Raw genomic sequence first — 19,890 nt, 5'->3', positions numbered from 1 at the left:
GGTAAGGAGACGTAATCTGATGAGACTGTAAACAAGGGAGAAAGGAAACCCTCCTCCAAGGAGCATCACACACAATGCCGGTCTGTATTTCTCCACAGCAGCTCAATAGAGAATCTCCTTGGCCCATGTAACCAACAAGACGGTAAAACGTCTTCCCAAATGCTCAGATCCCATGATCTTCGAGGATGGTGAGGCGCTAAGGGTCACCTGCAGCCCACTCCCCACCTCAAGGCCCCAGTCCCTTGGAATCAACATCACTCATCTGCAAGAGCCTTCCTTAATGAGAAATTCTGCTACAAAAAACCAGAAACTAAAATGACACAAGCAAACAAAACTCAAAATGAAAAGAGATGACCACAGCATGCTTTAACCTCTCATACTGCACGGATACCTCAACTGCTGTGCTGAGCACAAGGTCTGCCCCCTTACTTAAACGGCTTCATCACTGCAGAACCTAACAAAATTTACCATATCACTGCTCCTGCTACACATCCCCACCCCAAAAGTGAAAAAACACCACACAAGATATAAACTTACCCCAAATAAAAGTCAATAGCAACTTAAGTATCCTATGTATTAATATTACACTAACTTAGGATATGATAGTCCTTTCAACTGATTCACAAAATATCATTTTGAGAGCTTTGGAAGCCTTATGGACATTGCTGCATTAGATTCCTCTTCTTGAGGTAATTCAAAGTCTTGAAATATGCAAATTTACCACTGAGGGGTAATTGTCATAAAAGGCGTACAACCAAAACCCTCATCTTCTTGATTCTCCGATCAAATCATACACCATTTTCCTCCAGATCATAAAAGCTAATCTAAAACTGGAAACAGGGGCACCTGGGTGGCTCAGTTGGTTAGGCGTCCAACTTGAGCTCAGGTCATGATCTCGCAGTTCGTGGTTTCGAGCCCCGCATCGGGCTCTCTGCTGACAGCTCAGAGCCTGCAGCCTGTTTCAGATTCTGTGTCTCCCTCTTTCTCTGCCCCTCCTCCCCAGGTCATGCTCTGTCTGTCTCTGTCTCAAAAATAAATAAATGTTAAAAAATTTTAAAAGAACAAAAATAAAAACTGGAAACACAAAAAGATTAAGTAATTAAAAATAATACAAAGAAACCTAAAAAGGTATCTGTAAGTGGCATCACAATAACAATCTAAATTTTGCTGAAAATAAAAATTTACTTGATCTACCAAAGCCATTTTATAAAGTACTCAAGAAAAAACATTTATAAAAATAGGGGGAAATTTTAGGTGAGACCATCAAACAAAAATCATCTCATTCTTTGGCAAAGAGTTCTTCCAAAATGTCACTTCCACAGGAAGGGATGCTCGTCACAGCTGGGTCTCAGCTGACTCACACCCCGGCTCCCCTTCAGGCCCGCCTGGACTCAGCTTTGCTTCATGGGTGCAGGGATGTTCGCGGATGCCTGCTCCAGGTAGGCCAAGGAGCCCTGAGGGATGTCGGTGGGCTTTTTGTGCTGCACGTTGATGTCTTCCAGCACTTGCTGCCAGTGCCTCAGTTTTGTCAAGTGCTTCTGGACCAGAGCATCTTTCCGCTGTAGTTCATTCCTTAGTTCTGAGACATCCTACAAAACAAAGACGAGGAAGTCAGGGCAAATTCATGAGAAATGAAAATAGTTCACTACGGTGAACTAAGAGAACTAAGAAGTAAACTCAAAGAGAATCAATTTAACCATGTACATCCATTACTCTGCTTGGCTCCACTTTCCAAATAACCCACAGCAACTCCTCTAATGGAAAATGCTGCCTAACACTGAAGGTTTTATTTTCATTTTCTTTTAATAAGTAATCCAGATTTCCAATATTGCAAAGTACCAAAGGGCAGGTAAAGAAAATCAGGCCCTTTCCCAACCTGGTCCCCAGGCACCCAGTATCTCTGTCCAAAGGCCACTCACTGCTGAGGATCTAAAACACTGAGAATCTGAAACATATGTTGACAACTGTTTAAAAGAGTCCATACCACTATTCTATCAGTTCAGGCTGAAGTGCTAAAATCTCATATTCAAGAGCTTTTTAAATCAATACCAGCATTGTAATTCTTTATTAAGGCCTCGCATTGAACACACCTACGTAGTCAAATACTCAAATCCAGAAATGCTCTGACATGATAAATTATAAGAGTGTCATCTTGGGGCACCTGGGTGGCTCGGTCAGTTAAGCGTCCAATTTCAGTGCAGGTCATGATCTCAAAGTTTGTGAGTTTGAGCCCCGCACTGGATTCTGTGCTCATAGCTCAGAGCCTGGAGCCTGCTTCCGATTCTGTGTCTCCCTCTCTCTCCTGCTGTCCTGCTCATGCTCTGCCTCTCTCACTCTCTCAAAAATAATAAAACACTAAAAAATAAACCTTAAAAAAAAAAGTGTCATCTTATCATTCATGTTCTCAACAGCTGATATCCATTAATAAAAAAAAGTTTTTCAATTGATTCAACAGCTTGTGGGAGTAGTTACTTCAAAAAATACTAAAAAACAAACATGTCAATTTAGTTTCTCATTAGGGGCATGACTGGCCTGATGGGCAAGACCACTCTCTACTCTGTACTGCACGGGGCAGGCTCTGGCCCAACACACTAAATGCCAATGAAGTTTCCAGTCATCATGGCAACCCCAACATATTTCCAAATGCCCCAATTTCAAACAAGTGAGAGAAATGAAACCCTGGGTCTCAAGGAACCTGGGAGAGAAAGAACATTCTATTTTTGATTCCTTGAACAAAACTTGAGCCCTTCCTGCGTATAAAGCAGCCAGGGATACACACAAATCACAGTTGCTGTCCAAACGAACCTATCATCTATATTAATGGCTTTTCAACATTTTTCAAGCAGCAAAACCTTTTAAGAAAAGTCTTCCAGCAAATGAAACTGCTCTGTTTGAAGTCCAGCTTTCCACCTCCACCCCCTGGCTCCACTTCCTGCCCATCTTGTCATGAACACTGCCATCCAGCAGCATCTGTACTCAATCTGTCTACTACTACTCCCCATTTTCCAACTTCTAGGGTAAAACGCAGTTTGGGTCATCCCTGCCTCCCTCGCTCCCCCAGCTTTTTCCTCTTCCCCCTCCCCTGGGGAAAGGCTGTATCTCATTTAAAGCACAGATGTAATCCTGACAATATGTGCTCTTCCAGAAACTTGAGGAGAAAGCTGAATTCATACCTCTTTGATAACTTGCTCTGGTTTCTGGACAGATAACTGCATTCTTTTTTGTAGGAAGAAACATTCTGTCTGTCTCGCAATATCCAGAAATTTCTGGATACACTGATCAACACCTTATTAAAAAAAGACCAAAATATTAAGAAAAATACTAGACACAAATATCTCCATTATAAATGAACAATCATAAATATTAAAACATTACCTTCCCAAAGATGTAATCTGGAATTTTAATTCTGGCCACAACAGAAATAATGACTCCCAACCCTCCACGTGTTAACCAACATTAAATGGCAGATAATCTGTGTTTATATAAGTTTAATGAGACCTCAGCGCAACACCAAACTTCTGAGGACAATCCAGAGATTCAGCAATTAGCATCATGACTTCCATTTAAAATGTAACATGTAAAATATAGTACAAAACAATTGGAAACACTTGGGACAGAATGTGGGCGAAGTCAGGGAAACAAAGAGACTTTTCTTCTCTGTAACACCTTCAAAAAATCATCAAAACTTATTTTTTTAAAAAAACAGCTCACATTATTTACTGGTTGTCACTGTCCTATACCAATATGGAAAGCTCATTAGAACTGGTCCATTATGAGCAACATGTCAATTGATAAACTGATGAATGAGCAGTATATATAAATGACTGCATAAATCTTATTCCCTGGAAAAGTTCTCTAAGGATACAAACAAACCTGAAACACATTAAGTGTAAAATCAGCAATTAGGAATCTTGCTGAAGGCAAGAACATGGTCTACAAGAGTGAATTCTTACCAGTTCTAATTTCTTCCTGATCCGTGCCATTGACATAGTCCTGACTTACAAGAGAAGCAAAGCAAGCCTGTGTGATCCAAACATATAAGAAAAACACTTCATTCACATGTCAAAAATACTACTTCAGAGTAAGAAATAACTTTTCTTGAAGTTACTCAACGAGCTGACAGAATCTGGGTTTACACATCAGCTGACAAGATATCCTGCTAATGAGGGAACTTAGTCAACTGAGTCCAACATAGTCCTGGAGGGAAAGTCTGCAGATGAGGCAGCTGGTATCTGCGGGCATCCTAACCCGGCTTCTCTCCTGCCACTCGCCCCTTTCGCCAGGATCCCACTGCCCACCAGAGCCTGGGTCCCTGCTCCGGCTCCACTTGAGGCCCCTCCCTCCGATGCGTACGTGTTTGCACCTCACCCTGTTAGGAAAAATCATTACCTCCTCAGAGAGGCTGTCTCTCTCTCCTCTGTTGACATGGCTCGCTCTCTCCTATGCCGGCTTTACTGTTTTTCACACAGTTAACTGACATCATCCCATTCTTCCATTACCAGTCGTTTCCTACCAGCTGGTGAGAGTTCTGCATAGCTTCTCCGCTACACTCCTAGTGCACGAACTCTGCTGGCACTGAGTGCTGCTCGCTAAATACACGTTAATGACAGCCGGGACGGCCTGAGCGCTTGCTATCATAAGGATAAACAAGTCCCAGAGAGAGTTTCTCTACAGGGGCACCAATCTGTTTGAACACATGATTCAGCCAAGGAGTTCTGTGCACAGGAAACTGTTAGGAAATGCCTAGTGAAGGCCTATCACATGGCAGTGGGGTCAGATAGAGAATGGGAGAGCTGGCGGGGAGCGGTGGTCAGAAAGCAAGCCTTGGGGCCCCTGGGTGGCTCAGTTGGTTAAGCGTCCGACTCTTGGTTTCTGCTCAGGTCATGATCTCACAGTTCCTGAGATGGAGCCCGTGTCTGGCTCTGCACCAGCAGCGCGGAGCCTGCTTGAGATTCTCTGTCTCCCTCTCTCTCCGGCCCTCCCCTGCTCGTGCCCTCTTCCTTTCACAAAATAAACAGACTTTAAAAAAAATGGGAGGGAGGCAGGCAGCCTCAAACCTCAGGGAAGCAGAGCCCCACCAGCAGTAAGCAAAGTACACCTAGTGTGAGGTAGGCATATGTGGGCCCAAATTTAGGCCATCACCCACATGTGAGGGCCCTTTGGGAAGCAACAAATTCTGCTGCCAGCAGTTTCCCCTATTTGTTTACAGAGAAAAATCACAGGGCTCCTCCTGGAATTCCCTGTAACACCTCAAGAAATCTGAAAAACAAATTGCCCACTCTGTGTATTACTTGGAAAGAGGACTCCTGTTGGATTTGGTGTAGGAGCAGGGCACACTGCTCTGAGAAACCTGTGGGTACCGGAAAACATCCCACCCAGGAGGCCAAATGGGCAAACCAATCAACAGTGGTGGGGCTGCTCCCTCACAATCAGCGGGGCCACCAGGCATAGTGAGAGGAAATTGGATCTCAGGAATTTTCGTTCCCTCTTCCCTCTTTAAAAAAAAAAAAAAGAAAGAAAGAAAAGAAAAGAAAGAAATCAAGGGCACCTGAGAGGCTCAGTTGGTTAAACATCAGACTTGGGCTCAGGTCATGATCTCGTGGTTCATGAGTTTGACATGGGGCTCTCTGCTGTCAGCATGGAGCCTGCTTCAGATCCTCTGTATCCCTCTCTCTGGGCCCCTCCCCTGCTCTCACACTCTCAAATATAAATAAACATTAAAAAAATTTTTTTTAAATTATCTATACAAGTCTTCATAGACAGGTGAGCAGTTGTATGGAGAAAACATGTGGTGGTCTATAAAAAGATTATGATTTTTAGAAGTATGTGTAGGGAGGCACTTGGGTGGCTCAGTCAGTTGAGCATCCGTCCAACTCTTGGTTTCAGCTCAGGTCATGACCTCAAGGTTCATGGGTTTGAGCCCTGCGTCAAGAGCCTGCTTACGATTCTCTCTCTCTTCCTTTCACTGCCCCTCCTTCACATGCATGCACGCGCTCGCTCGCTCTCTCTCTCTCTCTCTCTCAAAATAAATAAACTTAAAAAAAATAGCTTTAGAAGTATGTATAGGATGGAACCTTTGGCTGGAGACTCAAGTAATAGTCCTCATTTGCACAAGCAGAGGATTTGGCTTTGGGCCGGTAACTTCATCTCTGAGCCTCAGTTTCTCCATCCATAAAAGGAGAGGATGGTCTCCAAGATGGGTCTCCACAAGAGTGCGTGATCTCAACGAACTCGCTACATTAAAGAGCATTCACTGAGCAACCAGAATGAGAAAGTCAAGGGAAAGCACCCAATAGAAATGAAAAGTGAGCAAGCAGTGCCATGAGCCACCAGAGATTATGAAACAGAGGCCCATGCAGACCACAGTGAAATTAAAAGGAAATGGAAATGTGGCTTTGAGCAGAGCCCTGAGAAGGCTAGCTGGGTGATCATGCAGCAGCTGAGAGCGAGCCCAGGTAGCACCACCCTCACTCCTTTTCACCTGGCTTTATAAGAACCCCCTTTTGGGTTTCACGTTCCCTTAGAGGGCCTTTGGCAGCCGCGCCCATGTGTGCTCTCAGATACCATGGGTTTTCTTCTACCAGAGTACTGATCCCACAACACAGCAACTGTTTCTTCCACCCGGCTGTCATGAGTTCCTTGGAGGCCAGGACTGTTTTCTCTGTATTCTTAGCATGAATGACAGGGACACAACAGACTCCTTCACTGTTTGACAAATATTCACCAAGTGATTGCTACCTGCTACCACTGTATTAGCACTGATGGGAGAAAGAAGGGCAGATCCACTGGGGAAGTGATGGGTGAGTTGGGAGAGGGGACCTGGAAACCCAAAGAGGAAAACAAATAGCACATGCAGAAAAAGTCTTATGTGCCTAGAAGTAAGGGAAAATTGGAATGAAGCAGAAAGCTGAATGTGCAGCGCTGGGAAGGCCACAGTAACCTTTTGGCTTTATCTCAAGAGTGACAGCCTAAGGGCACTGGGTATTGGCTTCGGCCAAGACTTCTACAGGGCCGGTCTTTCAACAAGCTCCCATGACCCACAGCCACCTCACCTCAATGCTAAATGCTGCTCTAAAGCTTACCAAACCCCTTCCTTTATGGCTTGGCACCCCTGCAAAGGCATCTCATTCTCCTCCCAGATAGAGTTTGATGTCCTTCAAATCAATTCTCGCCAAACTTGTCAACATACACTCCCCAGTAAAAGCATTTCTGCACATGCTGCCCCAATCACACATTCATTTACGAGCCATATTCATATTCTACTCTATTTTACATGGTATAAAACTCACATGACTAGGATTTAAAAGTGGAAAAGGGAGCTGCAATTATAAGTTATTTTATTTCCACACAATAATGGCTCATCTTTCACTTTGGAGACCACAGGAAACCATCTTATTTTTAAGCACTCACTCATTTTTACCTGTCCTTTTTCTACTACTACTCCCCATTTTCCAACTTCTAGGGTAGAACGCAGTTTGGGTCATCTCTGCCTCCCTCGCTCCCCCAGCGTTTTCCTCTTCTCCCTCTCCTGGTACCAACTTCCACATAGCAACTTTTATGTTAAGTCCATTTCATCCCCAAGAGTCCATTACTTCAGGGCCGTTTAATGGAGCAGCCCAGAGGGAAGGGTACAGGATGCAGCAATGTGACCTTACCCTTCATAGAGCCACCAATACTGTACACACAGGGATGCGGGGAGGAGCGCTCAGGGATGGGGCCAAGAAAGGGTAAAACGAACAACCGACTGGGAACCTAGAAAGGTCCCAAGGTTGGGGGTGGGCAAACTTCAAGTCCATTTGCTTCCAGAAACCATAAAGTCTACTTTTCCGCCAGCAGACCTGAGCACAATTCCAGCCACCACTCAACATGGAGAATTTCTTTTAACGTTTTATTTTTGAGGGACAGAGCACAGATGGGGAAGGGGCAGAGAGAGAGAAAGAGTCACAGAACCCGAAGGAGAGTCCAGGCTCTGAGCTGTCAGCACAGACCCCGACGGAGGGCTCGAACTCACGAACTGTGAGATCATGACCTGGGCCCAGGTCCGACGCTCAGCCGACTGAGCCGCCCAGGTGCCCCATCAACATGGAGGTCAAAGCAAGGAACTTATGTTCTCTGCGCTTCTTCCCCGATTTGTAAGCCTGACGCGAGCATCGCAGAAAGGGACAACGTGACCAGGTGCAGCTTAGGTTTCAGGTAAGAAAGGAGGCTGGGAACACAGACGCCGCAGTCTCATCTTACCTCAAAAGAGGACTCCAACTCGTCCACCAACGTACTGTTAGAAGTTCTCGGAGGGCCTGGCGCGGCCTGAAGAAGCGAAGCCTGGCCCCTAGAGTCCCCGGGATGTCCAGGCGGCTGCCCGGAGAACATACCTCCCAGCGGAGCCGCCATGTCTCAAATGGTGGACTAGCGGCCACTGCGCCTGCTCAGGAGCTGGCTCACGTGGCACGCGCGGTCACGTGACATCGCCGGCTGCCGCAGGCTTCTGTTTGGCTCCGGGGAAACCGTAGGTTTTGATAGCTTCTCCTTTTCCTTCTCCGCCAGTAGGCAGCCAGACTTTTCTTTTTATTTACCTGAAGAACCGAAAGCTTAGACCGGATCTGACGCAGGTGCGGGAGTAGAGAATCCGTAACTACACTGCAGCGAGCCCCTCTCCAGGAGTCCGGATACTCCTGTGCAAGTCCCGCCTTTGCCCTTAAGATCTGGAGTGACTTTGGCCAAAGCTTTCTATGGGCTCGGATTACCCGTTGGCAGGGGGAGGGACGCAGCGCTTTATTCCTCAGTTAACGAGCGTTTACTGTGTACCTATTGGACATAGCGGGAACAAAATGGCAAAGTTACCCCTAAAGTCTCTGTGCAGAGACCGGCAACAAAAACTTAACGCTGTTCAGGCTCCCTGTGTGCCTGGCCCAGTTCACCTTAGATATTTATGGTTCCTTAAAGCCACTATGCTAATGTCTTTCAGTAACTTGCTTTTTAACACTTATTTATCTTTTCAGAAGCTAAGTTTTTGTCCCATTATATTTCATTTGACAGCTTTCCAGCACATCTATTCTTTGTCCTAGGCTCTATTTAATCTGAGGCTATAACAGTGACCCCAAGTCTCTGTTCTTGTGGAGTTTACCATTGTTTTAATGGGAGAGAGACACGAATATATATAGCAAGATCACGTAGAGATAAGTGTTAAGAAGAAAAATGAAACTCGGTAAGGCGATGGCTAGTGATGGATTTGAGATGGGTGGCTGGAAATGTCCTCTCAGAGATCTGCGCTAGTGTAAGGGGAGTAAAAATTTAAGTAGAAAATCTTACTAGATGGGGGCAGGGGTGCCTGATGGCGGAAACTGCCTGGCATATTTAAGGAACCACAGAAAGGCCAGTAGAGCTGGAGTGAGGGAGGCAGGGCAGAAGTAATCAGAAAAAGCAGAGGCTCCCCTTTGCCAATCAGGTCTCAGATCAAAAGTCATCTTCCCAGTGTCCATCTGAATTAGCGCCACGCTCCCAGCCACTTCACCCTGTTGAATTTTCTTTCCAGCACTTAAGCATCACCTGAAATGACTTTGTTCAATTTTCTTCATTGACAAAGTCACCTGGCACACATGCACCAATGGAATGCAAGCTCCATGAGATCAGGGCCTACCTGTCTTGTTCACATGTGTTCTCAACATCCACAAACTGCCTGACATGTTCGTTGGTTGAACAGAAACATAACACCATAAGGGAGCTAGTGGACCCCAGCAGTTCCCAAACTCTTTTTGGGTCTTAAGACCCCTTTATACTTCTACAATATTACCGAGTGCCACAAACATTTTTGTTTGTGTGGGTTGTGTCAGCCAGTATTTATTCAGTTAAAACTTAGAATCGGTAAAATATCTACCTATTGAAACTGAGAATTTAAAATATTTATTTAAATATGAGGCAGCTAATGTTACCATCAATATTTCAATACATATAACTGTTATAAAACAAAAAAAAAATCAGAACAATGGGAATCACTTTACTTTTTTGCAAAAGTAAAAGACTTTAACACTTCTCATCCTCATGTGGACTTCAACCCCAATAGCCACCTGGGATCGTGAGGGAGACTTGAGGTTGGGGGGGGGTTGATGCGCATTCCCAGTCTGGATTTCCGACCACTGTTGGGCTGCTCCAGTTTTGGGATTCTCTACTTCAGCTACCTCTTAACACTATCGTATTCTAAACCACTGCTGTTTTGGTGCACACCACAGCTATGCTTAGACCTCCCCGATAGGCATGGGTAATACCACCTGCTCAGAGCGTGGTTCTGAGATGAGTGAAGGGTTTGTGAAATACCTGGCAGCCAAATGCATATGCAGTGACAACTGTATTTCATCTCAGCCAGATTAAAAGCACATGAATCCAGGGCTAAGTCATGCTTTTTGGAGCCCACGCTCTAGTAAACACAAAAGTTGCCGTTCCTGTTTATAAAATGACTTTGATAGAAAGCTTTCTATCCAATCCCTGCTTTGCCTTCTGAGTCACCTAGAAGCGATCGAGCTTCTAGTTTCTCTTCACAAACTGGTGGTTCCGCCTTTCCATCCTTCCTGAAAGTAGCTTCTGGACATGGATACTCAGGAGCGCCTGTTTCCTCACTATTCCTGCATGATTTTAATTCTAACAAATAACACAAATCTGCATTCCCATTCCCTCTCTATAAACCACTTAAGATGCATAACATCCTCCTACTGCCACATTTTTTAAATATTAAAAACAACTCCAATAAACAGGTTTCCTGTCAAATGTTCAGTCTTTAAAAAAATAAATATAAGGTATAGATAGATCCAATTCATGGGTAATGTGTTCACATAGATACAAAAGTAGAAAAAGGGGAGAGCTTTGTCCTAAATCTGCACAAGTAGAATTCTGTTGATTGACTGTAGTCCCAGGTGATAAGCAAATACTTTACCCATGAACAGTCCCTTTTATTGGTCTTTTCTGCTTTTTTTTTTTTAGTGTTTATTTTTCACAGAAAGACAGAGTAGGAGCAGGGGAGGGGCAGAGAGAGGGAGACAGAATCCAAAGCAGGCTCCAGGCTCTGGGCTGTCAGCACAGAGTCCGACACAGGGCTTGAACCCACCAACTGCCAGATCATGACCTGAGCTGAAGTCAGACATTCAACCAACTGAGTCATCCCGGCGCCCCTCTTGGTCTTGTTTCTTAAATATATTCCACAACCATTCAAGCCACTGTGCTGACAGAAAGCACTACGGTGTAATAATGAAGAATGCCAGCTCTAGAGACAGGCCCCTAGGGTTTCATCTCTGCTTTCCCACTAACCAGCTTGGTGGCATTGTTGGCATGTTACTAACCCTCCCTCTGGTGCCTCATTTTCCTCATCTGTAATATGGGGGTAACAGTACATACCTCACCACCTGATAAGCTCATCACTGAGTGCTCTAAAGTGATCACTAACATTGGAGAAAATACTGTATCACCATGTCCCAGCTTACTTAGTTCACATAACACAGCCAGAAGAGACAAGTTATAATGGTCACTGAGTTGACAGTAATACAGAATACCAGAGCCACACCAGGGAGCACAAAAAGTTGAATTTATTGTTTCTGACAAGTGCATAGGAACCTTTAGTTTGTTCCTAGCATCACGAATCTAAAATATAATTTTGTTCCTCAATTAAAAACATCTACTCTGAAAATTAATTAGGTAGTTTTTCAACACTTAATCATTTATAGAATATCTTAAAAATCATTGCCAAGCAAGATATTAGCTTTACCTTTATAAATCTCTACATAAAATGAAAAAACTCAAGGCAATCAGATTTTCTTTTGTTCTACATTTTTAAATACCATCCTTTGTTTCTTTTAAAAGATTTTCATCCATTCATTCAAAAATACTTTGAGGCTCCACTGCCCATTTAAGACAACTGAAAACCTGTAGAGGATCTGAACTAAGCAGTGTCTTCACTGAAGTGAAGCAAGAACTCTATCAGGGTCCTTGTGGGCCTCCCGGTCATGCCCTTCCGCAGGTACGGAACCTCATCCTTGTTGGTCATCACACCTGCTATGTCTAAATGCGCCCACTTAGGATGAGTCACAAATTCTTTCAGGAACGCTGCAGCCGTACATGCTCCTGCAGACCTGGAGAGAAAGACAAAAGCCACTGTTTAACCCCATGTAAATGTGCACTGACCACTTCATTAAGGCCCTCCATTCATGCTAAGTAGCTCCTATGAGCAGACAGCAAAAGTCAAGCTACTGAGATCTACTGAGAACCCAGAAACCACTTGCAGAATATTTATTCTCAGACACAGCTTTAAACAATAAAGGATAAATTCTAGATTCCTCTTCCCCATGGAATGAATTCACTAATTTTTCATCTTTTAACCATTTGTTTAAAATGACTTTTAGGGATGCCTGGGTGGCTCAGTCGGTTAAGTATTCAACCCTTGGTTTCAGCTCAGGTCATGATCTCATGGTTTTGTGGGTTTGAGCCCTACTTCAGGCTCTGTGCTGACATTGTGGAGCCTGCTTAGGATTCTCTCTCTCCCCTCCCCCCACCCAAGCTGTCTGTCTCTCCCAAAATGAATAAATAAATTAAAAAATAAAATGACTCTTAGATTTGAAAACATGCAAAATTTTGAGAACCAGTTGGCAAATACCTTGAAAAAGACCTTAAAAATTCACGCTTATGAGCGCTGTATCAAAAGGAAATTGGTTACATTTTTCTGTGAAAGGGCATAAAATTAAAGTGGTCATTTCCATAACCAATGATTATAAAAATGTACTTTGGCAGCTTATTTTACATACCTGTATTTTCCAATGTTATTAACATCAGCAAGTTGGCAATCTACAACTTGTCTTGTATAATGTTCAAAGAGAGGCATCCTCCAGACACGGTCCCCTGTTTCAATGCTGGCCTAGAGAAGAAACAGGTAAAACACTTAGAAGACTTCATGAAGTAGGTTCTGGTTAAATCCACGGCACTGATGTTTCAATGCAGGAAAGAAAGACCTGTTCTGTCTGACCTGTTACTCTAAAACAAGAAACTATACGACCAGGTCCAAAATCATTTCAGTTAATTAAAAGATTTACTTAAAAATTATAAAAGAAACCAGGAATGTTGTAAAATGTCCCACAAATTTGTAGGGCATCTGCTAAAACCATCAAATATTATGGATTTCAATGTACAATAATCTGGTATCCAGTAGTACATCCAGGCTTTGTGGGACTGATTAGGGGGAAACATCACCTCAGTGCGCCAGGGAGAGATGTCTGAAACTGCACCACTAAAGACCACAGACTAAGAAAAGGTGAGCTTATTCATTCACATAATCAAAAACACACTCATTCACATACACCATTTACTGAATCACTACAGTGCACCACCAGGTGTTGGGGAGTATAAAAAAATTTAACGTCTGAGCCATCAGAGGGCTCAAAGACTAGTAGAAGAAATAGATACACAGATTGTTTTAATACAGTGTGGTCAAATGTAAGACCCAAAAGTGGAAAGTCAGGAAGTAGCAACAGAAGCTGTTATTTCGAGACAGTAAATAGCAGATGAATCAGCCCCACAGTTGAAAATGGCCACCTTGGGCCAAACACACTTAGACTGTTGTAGACTGCTGACTGGCATTTAAATGTTTATACACATATAACTTTGATTTTTTTTTTAAAGAAGCTTAAATTTAAAAAAATTAAAACAATAGCATTGTCGGTGCTTGATAAAGAGAGACACCTGGGTGCATGAGAGGCTGCAGGAGCGTCCCCCCTACCTGCCCAGCCTGGCGGGAGACAATTGAGCTGAATGTCACAAGTGCTGGGCAGGCAGGGCAAATTTAGGACCTTAAATATCAAGAATGTATTCAGAGACATTTGGTATTTGTCCCCCACTGGGATGTGGGAAACTCCCGTTCATTACTTGTTGAAAGAGGCGATGGCAGACGGAGCTGTCTCATTACCAAGCAGATACACCGGGCAGCGCTCAGGAGAGAGATGGAAGCAAGCAGCGGAGAGAGGTGGCCGCTGAGGCTGCCGGGCTCCCCCGTGAAGGCGGCGAAGAGCATGCAGCCTAGGAATGAACACCCACCACAGGGGCCGGCAAAGGAAAAGACTGGCGAAGGAGGCTGAAACAGAAGTCGGTGAAGAAGGGAACCAAAGAGATGATCACAGAAGCTGAGAGTGGGGTGTCCCCGAGAGGCCGGAGCGGGGCGCCGCCTCCCGGAGGCTGCGTGGTGTTGCTGGGGAAGCCACAGGCGGTGGGGGAGGCGTGGGGGAGGGGTGACCGAGACTGCCTGCGGAAGGGGTGTGGAGGAGGCAGAGGACAAAGAGGTACTTCTCACCGCCCACGCCCACTAATCGACCAGGACCAGCCCTGTTTACTCAGGACACATATTCACTAAAGGCCACCCTTTCCCTTACAAAGCTGTCCTCAAAACCTTTTCTACCTCAGGGATTCTACACAACGGCTATGGTGTTCGAGTCACTTTCACATCAGTCTGAGGCCACAGGAGAAGGTATCATACCTATACTATCGGAACGTTTATAGAGAACCCAAAGCACACTGAACAGAACATACTGTATTTTCAATTCAGAGGCAAACCTAGGACATAAAAATTACTAGGTCACATAGGGGTTAAAGAAAGAACAATTTAGATTTAATTAGAATAATCATTGCAGTGATTTTTGTGTCTACATATTATTCCTACCTCAAATAGTCTGTTCCACAGCCAGGACGAATTGGTAAAGACCCCAGTGGCACCGGACCCCAGAGCTATGTCCATGGCACCTGTAAGCACAAGCCCTCAGAGGTCATGTTCAGTGTCTTCAGGCACATGATGCGTTTCTCTGCTGCTCAAACCAAAACATCTGCCTTTAATTTGATTTTCATGTATGCTTCTTTTTCAAATAAGATACCCTTGGGAAATCTTTACTGTATACACTTAGTATCTTCCTAGTTCCTCAACTAGACGTCACCTTCAATGATTAAGGAATGTGTAACAAGGGAAACAATACCAAATATCACCAAAAATCTCATCCTCAGCATAACCATTACATATTTTAAATATTTCCTTCCAGATTTTTTCTAAACTTTAAAATAAGAACAAAAGACCATACTGTTCATGTCCAAGTATGGGTTTTTCCTCTTATGCTTTAAACATTTATTCCTCATGGGACGCGTTGGTGGCTCAGTTGGTTAAGCATCTGACTCCTGATTGCGGCTTAGGTCATGATCTCACAGTTCCTGAGCTCAAGCCCCTCATCAGGCTCTGAGCTGCTACTGTAGAGCCTGCTTGGGATGCGCTCTCTCTCTCTCTCTCTCTCTCTCTCTGTTCCTCCCTCGTTTGTGCTCTCTCTCTCAAAATAAATAAACTTAAAAAAAAATTTAAACATTTATCCCTCTTTTATAAACAAACATTAGAAAGTAGTTTTAATGAGGCGCCTGGGTGGTTCAGTTAAGCGTCTGACTTCAGCTCAGGTCATGATCTCATGGTTCTTGAGTTCAAGCCCCACATTGGGCTCTGTGCTGACAGCTCAGAGCCTGGAGCCTGCTTCAGAGTCTCTGTCTCCCTTTCTCTCTGCCCCTCCCCTGCTCTCTCTCTCTCTCTCAAAAATAAATATTTTTAAAAATTAAAAAAGAAAGTAGTTCTAATGATTTTAAAAGTCCACTGGGTACAAATATCATAATTTACCTTTTATGGAGCATTTAGACATCTCTAATTCCTCTATTAGAAAAAACATTTCTAATCACATCTGTCTTTCCTTTTTTTGGAAAAAAGTGTTCTTATTTTATCATACTTAGTTTCATCTTCATTTCCTTCTCCAACAAAGTTGCATCACCTTGGAAGACTTCCCTTTTTACTTTAATATATTTTTAAATGAAGTTAGAAATCCAGATTTCCAGGTTTTGTGGGCACACATTCCTGAATGCCAATCACAAGAAGATGCTGCAGGTGAGTGGTGCCTTCTCTGGTGCTGGTATCAGCTCTGGGCACTTTTGTTACCTCCCTGGTCCTGGCTGCGAGCTCTAGGGCAGGGATCACATTCGTTCCTAAGTATTCCCACAAGGCCTAGCATACTGCCTGGCACCCAGGAGCTCCGTACCACCCCAGTACCATCCAGTACTAGGACACGCACAGGACACCAGAAGAGACACCACAGAAGAAGAGGGACATTCTGTAATTTTCACAAGGTGGCACCTGCTACCTGTAACACAAGGCATGTCCAGGCTGCTCCTTAATCCTTTTTTTTTTTTTCCTTACAAATAGTTTATTGTCAAAATGGTTTCCATATAACACCCAGTGCTCATCCCCACAAGGCTGCTCCTTAATCCTTAACTGTGGCTTTGCAAGGTGGCTTTGCATGGACTGTTTGTTAGCACCTCCCTCACGAAAAACTGAAGCTTGAAGACAGAATTATATACATTGTTTTGTAAAGTTTTTGACAATAAACAAAACTTTCCATATTCTTCCATTTCTTCACAGTTGGGATTAGGGGCCGTTATGACACGCCAATGAGTGATTCCTTACCCCTGCATGTTTGTGGTATTTGCACACATCTCTGACTTAAGAAATAAAGCTTAGTAATCCCTACCAAATAACAACAGCATTCTTCACAGAGCTAGAACAAACAATCCTAAAATTTGTATGGAGCCAGAAAAGACCCCAAATAGCCGAAGCAATCCTAAAAAAGAAAACCAAAGCAGGAGGCATCACAATCCCAGACTTCAAGCTGTATTACAAAGCTGTAGTCATCAAGCCAGTATGGCACTGGCACAAAAACAGACACTCAGATCAATGGAACAAAATAGAGAACCCAGAAATGGACCAACAAACATCTAGCCAACAAATCTTTGACAAAGCAGGGGCGCCTGGGTGGCTTAGTCGGTTAAGCGTCCGACTTTCGCTTAGGTCTTGATCTCGCGGTTCGTGGGTTCGAGCCCCGCGTCGGGCTCTGTGCTGACTGCCAGCTCAGAGCCTGGAGCCTGTTTCAGTCTGTGACTCCCTCTCTCTCTGACCCTCCCCTGCTCACGCTGTCTCTCTCTCTCTCTCCTAGAAATAAATAAAAAAACATTTAAAAAAAAAAAAACTTTGACAAAGCAGGAAAGAATATCCAATGGAATAAAGACAGTCTCTTCAGCAAATGGTGCTAGGAAAGCTGGACAGCGACATACATAAAAATGAACCTAGACCACTTTCTTACACCATAAACTCAAAATGGATGAAAAACTTCAACGTAAGACAGGAAGCCATCAAAATTCGAAGGAGAAAGCAGGCAAAAACCTCTTTGACATCAGCCGCAGCAACTTCTTACTCAACACGTCTCTAGGGGAAACAAAGGCAAAAATGAACTATTGGGTCCTCATCAAAATAAAAGCTTCTGCGCAGTCAAGGAAACAATCAGCAAAACTAAAAGCCAACTGACAGAATGGTAGAAGATATATGCAAACGACATTATCAGATAAAGGATTAGTATCCAAAATCTATAAAGAACTTATCAAACTTAACACCCAAAAAACAATCCAATGAAGAAATGGGCAAAAGACATGCATAGTCACTTCTCCAAAGATGACATCCAGATGGCAAGCGGACACATTAAAAAAACACTCAACATCACTCATTATCAGGGAAATACAAATTAAAACTATAATGAGATACCACCTTACTCCAGTCAGAATGGCTAACATTAACAACTCAGGCCACGACAGATGTTGGTGAGGCTGTGGAGAAAGAGTGCACTGCTGGTGGGAATGCAAACTGGTGCAGCTACTCTGGAAAACAGTATGGAGGTTCCTCAAAAAATTAAAAATAGAACTACGCTATAACCCAGCAACTGCACTACTGCTATTTATCCAAGGAATACAGGTGTGCTGTTCTGAAGGGGCACATGCATCCCAATGTTATAGCAGTGCTATCGACAATAGCCAAAGTATGGAAAGAACCCTTATGTCCACTGATGGATGACTGGATAAAGAAGATGTGATATATATACAATGGAGTATTACTCGGCAATCAAAAAGAATGAAATCTTGCCATTTGCAATGACATGGGTGGAACTAGAGAGTATTATGCTAAGTGAAATTAGTCAAAGAAAGACAAGTATCGTGACTTCACTCATGAGGAATTTAAGATACAAAACATGAACATAAGGGAAGCAAAAATAATACAAAAACAGGGAGGGGGACAAAACATAAGAGACTCTTAAATATACAGGGTCACTGGAGGGGTTGTGGGGGAGGATGGGCTAAATGGGTAAGGGGCATTAAGGATCTACTCCTGAAATCATTGTACTATATGCTAACTAGCTTGGATGTAAACTTAAAAAGAAAAAAGGGAAAAAAAAAGAAAAGAAAACTTAGAGGCATCATTTCATTTTTTTTTTTTTTAAATTTTTTTTTTAATGTTTTATTTATTTCTAGGAGAGAGAGACAGAGACAGCGTGAGCGGGGGAGGGTCAGAGAGAGAGGGAGTCACAGATTGAAACAGGCTCCAGGCTCTGAGCCGGCAGTCAGCACAGAGCCCGACACGGGGCTCGAACCCATGAACCGCGAGATCATGACCTAAGCGAAAGTCGGACACTTAACCGACTAAGCCACCCAGGCGCCCCGGCATCATTTCATTTTGTTAATCTTGGTCAGCCCACGGGCCACACCCTCGCCACGAATAAGCTGACTCTCCAGGAAAGACAACAGTACTTTAGTATCCGATTACTCTGTGCCATGAGGGCACTGGATTGTACACTTTTTCCAAAACATGACAAACTACATTAATAATTGGTTAATAACAAGGAATTTTGAACAATTGGCAATTTAAAACAAAAACTGGTGACCCATATGTAAAAACCCATAATTCTGCATGACATTTGGGTAACTCAGGTCTGCCTGGGTCATTTGTTCCTTCAGGTTTTGTGACTCTCTACCTCCCAACTCTCTCTCAAACCTATCCAGTGCTCTCTACCACGACTGCCACCACCCTCATCCACTGACCGGACTACAGTAATAATGGTCTTTAAAACAAAAAACAGAGACTTGTGGAAATGTCCAAATATACACGAAGAGAATAGTACAATACATGCACAGATACCCATCAGCCAGTATCAACAGTAACCAACTCTTGGGCAAGCGTGTTTCATCCATACCCCCTACCCCACTCCCATCCTGCGCAACAGATTATTTTGAAGCCATCTGCAGACACTACAACATTCATCCTAACACACGCTCACACGTCCACAAAAGTCAGTAAGCACGCACTGCTCACCGGCCTCGCTGGCCTGCCAGGCACCTCGCCCCTCTCCAGTGCATTCCGCACACGGCCAGCACGGGCCCTTTCACGGTACAAACATGACCTCATTGTCCCCAGAGTTTCCCGCTGGACTTGGCTCAGGACAAAACCCAGTAACACGCCAAGGCCGAGCCGGGGTCTGGCACCTCCTAGAATGTTGGCCTTGTGTGCCCGCCCCAGCCCCAGTGTGCTCTCCTCAGTCCCACTCACTGTTGCCCCACAAGCCCCAAAGTAAAGGATGCCCTCCACTGGGATGCTCTTCCTTCCCTCCTCCACCCAGTGGTGCCTCTGCTCAGATCCCAGCTCACTCAGCGGTTCTCAAACAAGATGCCTGACTCTCAAATAAGAATGTGGTATCTTCCACTAAAGGAACAGGAAGTGACAGACATAAATAGTTAATATCCAAATGACATCAAGGCTCTGAAGCTAACTCTATTACTTACTTTAGAAAATGACCTATTTTCCTTTTTTTTTTAATTTTTAAGATTTTTTTTTAACATTCATTTATTTTTGAGAGACAGAGCGAGCAGGGGAGGGGCAGAGAGGGAGGGAGACACAGAATCTGAAGCAGGCTCCAGGCTCTGAGCTGTCAGCACAGAGCCTGATGCGGGGCTCGAACCTACAGACTATGAGATCGT

General features: G+C 44.0%; 2 protein-coding genes across 2 annotated transcripts in view; both read right to left on the bottom strand.

Annotated features, from left to right (window-relative positions):
• Positions 1-1,191: 1,191 nt before the first annotated feature.
• Positions 1,192-8,403, bottom strand: MED28 (mediator complex subunit 28). The gene is made up of 4 exons (XM_039218704.1): positions 8,239-8,403; positions 3,954-4,020; positions 3,174-3,286; positions 1,192-1,589 (listed from the first exon to the last, which is right to left on the bottom strand). The coding sequence occupies exons 1-4, from the start codon at positions 8,386-8,388 to the stop codon at positions 1,392-1,394; spliced, it is 528 nt and encodes a 175-aa protein (XP_039074635.1). The 5' UTR covers positions 8,389-8,403; the 3' UTR covers positions 1,192-1,391.
• Positions 8,404-11,549: 3,146 nt separating this feature from the next.
• LAP3 (leucine aminopeptidase 3) overlaps positions 11,550-19,890 on the bottom strand; it is a 28,012-nt gene continuing 19,671 nt past the window's right edge. Inside the window, exons 11-13 of the mRNA XM_039218703.1 lie at positions 14,681-14,760; positions 12,780-12,889; positions 11,550-12,110 (exon numbers count right to left, since the gene is read on the bottom strand). Of these exons, the coding sequence (XP_039074634.1) occupies positions 11,921-12,110; positions 12,780-12,889; positions 14,681-14,760 (380 nt within the window). The 3' untranslated portion in view covers positions 11,550-11,920. The remainder of the gene's footprint in view (positions 12,111-12,779; positions 12,890-14,680; positions 14,761-19,890) is intronic.

This window comes from Hyaena hyaena, unplaced genomic scaffold (assembly GCF_003009895.1).
Source record: "Hyaena hyaena isolate Hyena2069 unplaced genomic scaffold, ASM300989v1 scaffold_774, whole genome shotgun sequence".
Classification (NCBI taxonomy): Eukaryota; Metazoa; Chordata; class Mammalia; order Carnivora; family Hyaenidae; genus Hyaena; species Hyaena hyaena.
Note: the sequence above shows the minus strand (reverse complement) of the source record. Positions and strands in the feature narration are given on the sequence as shown.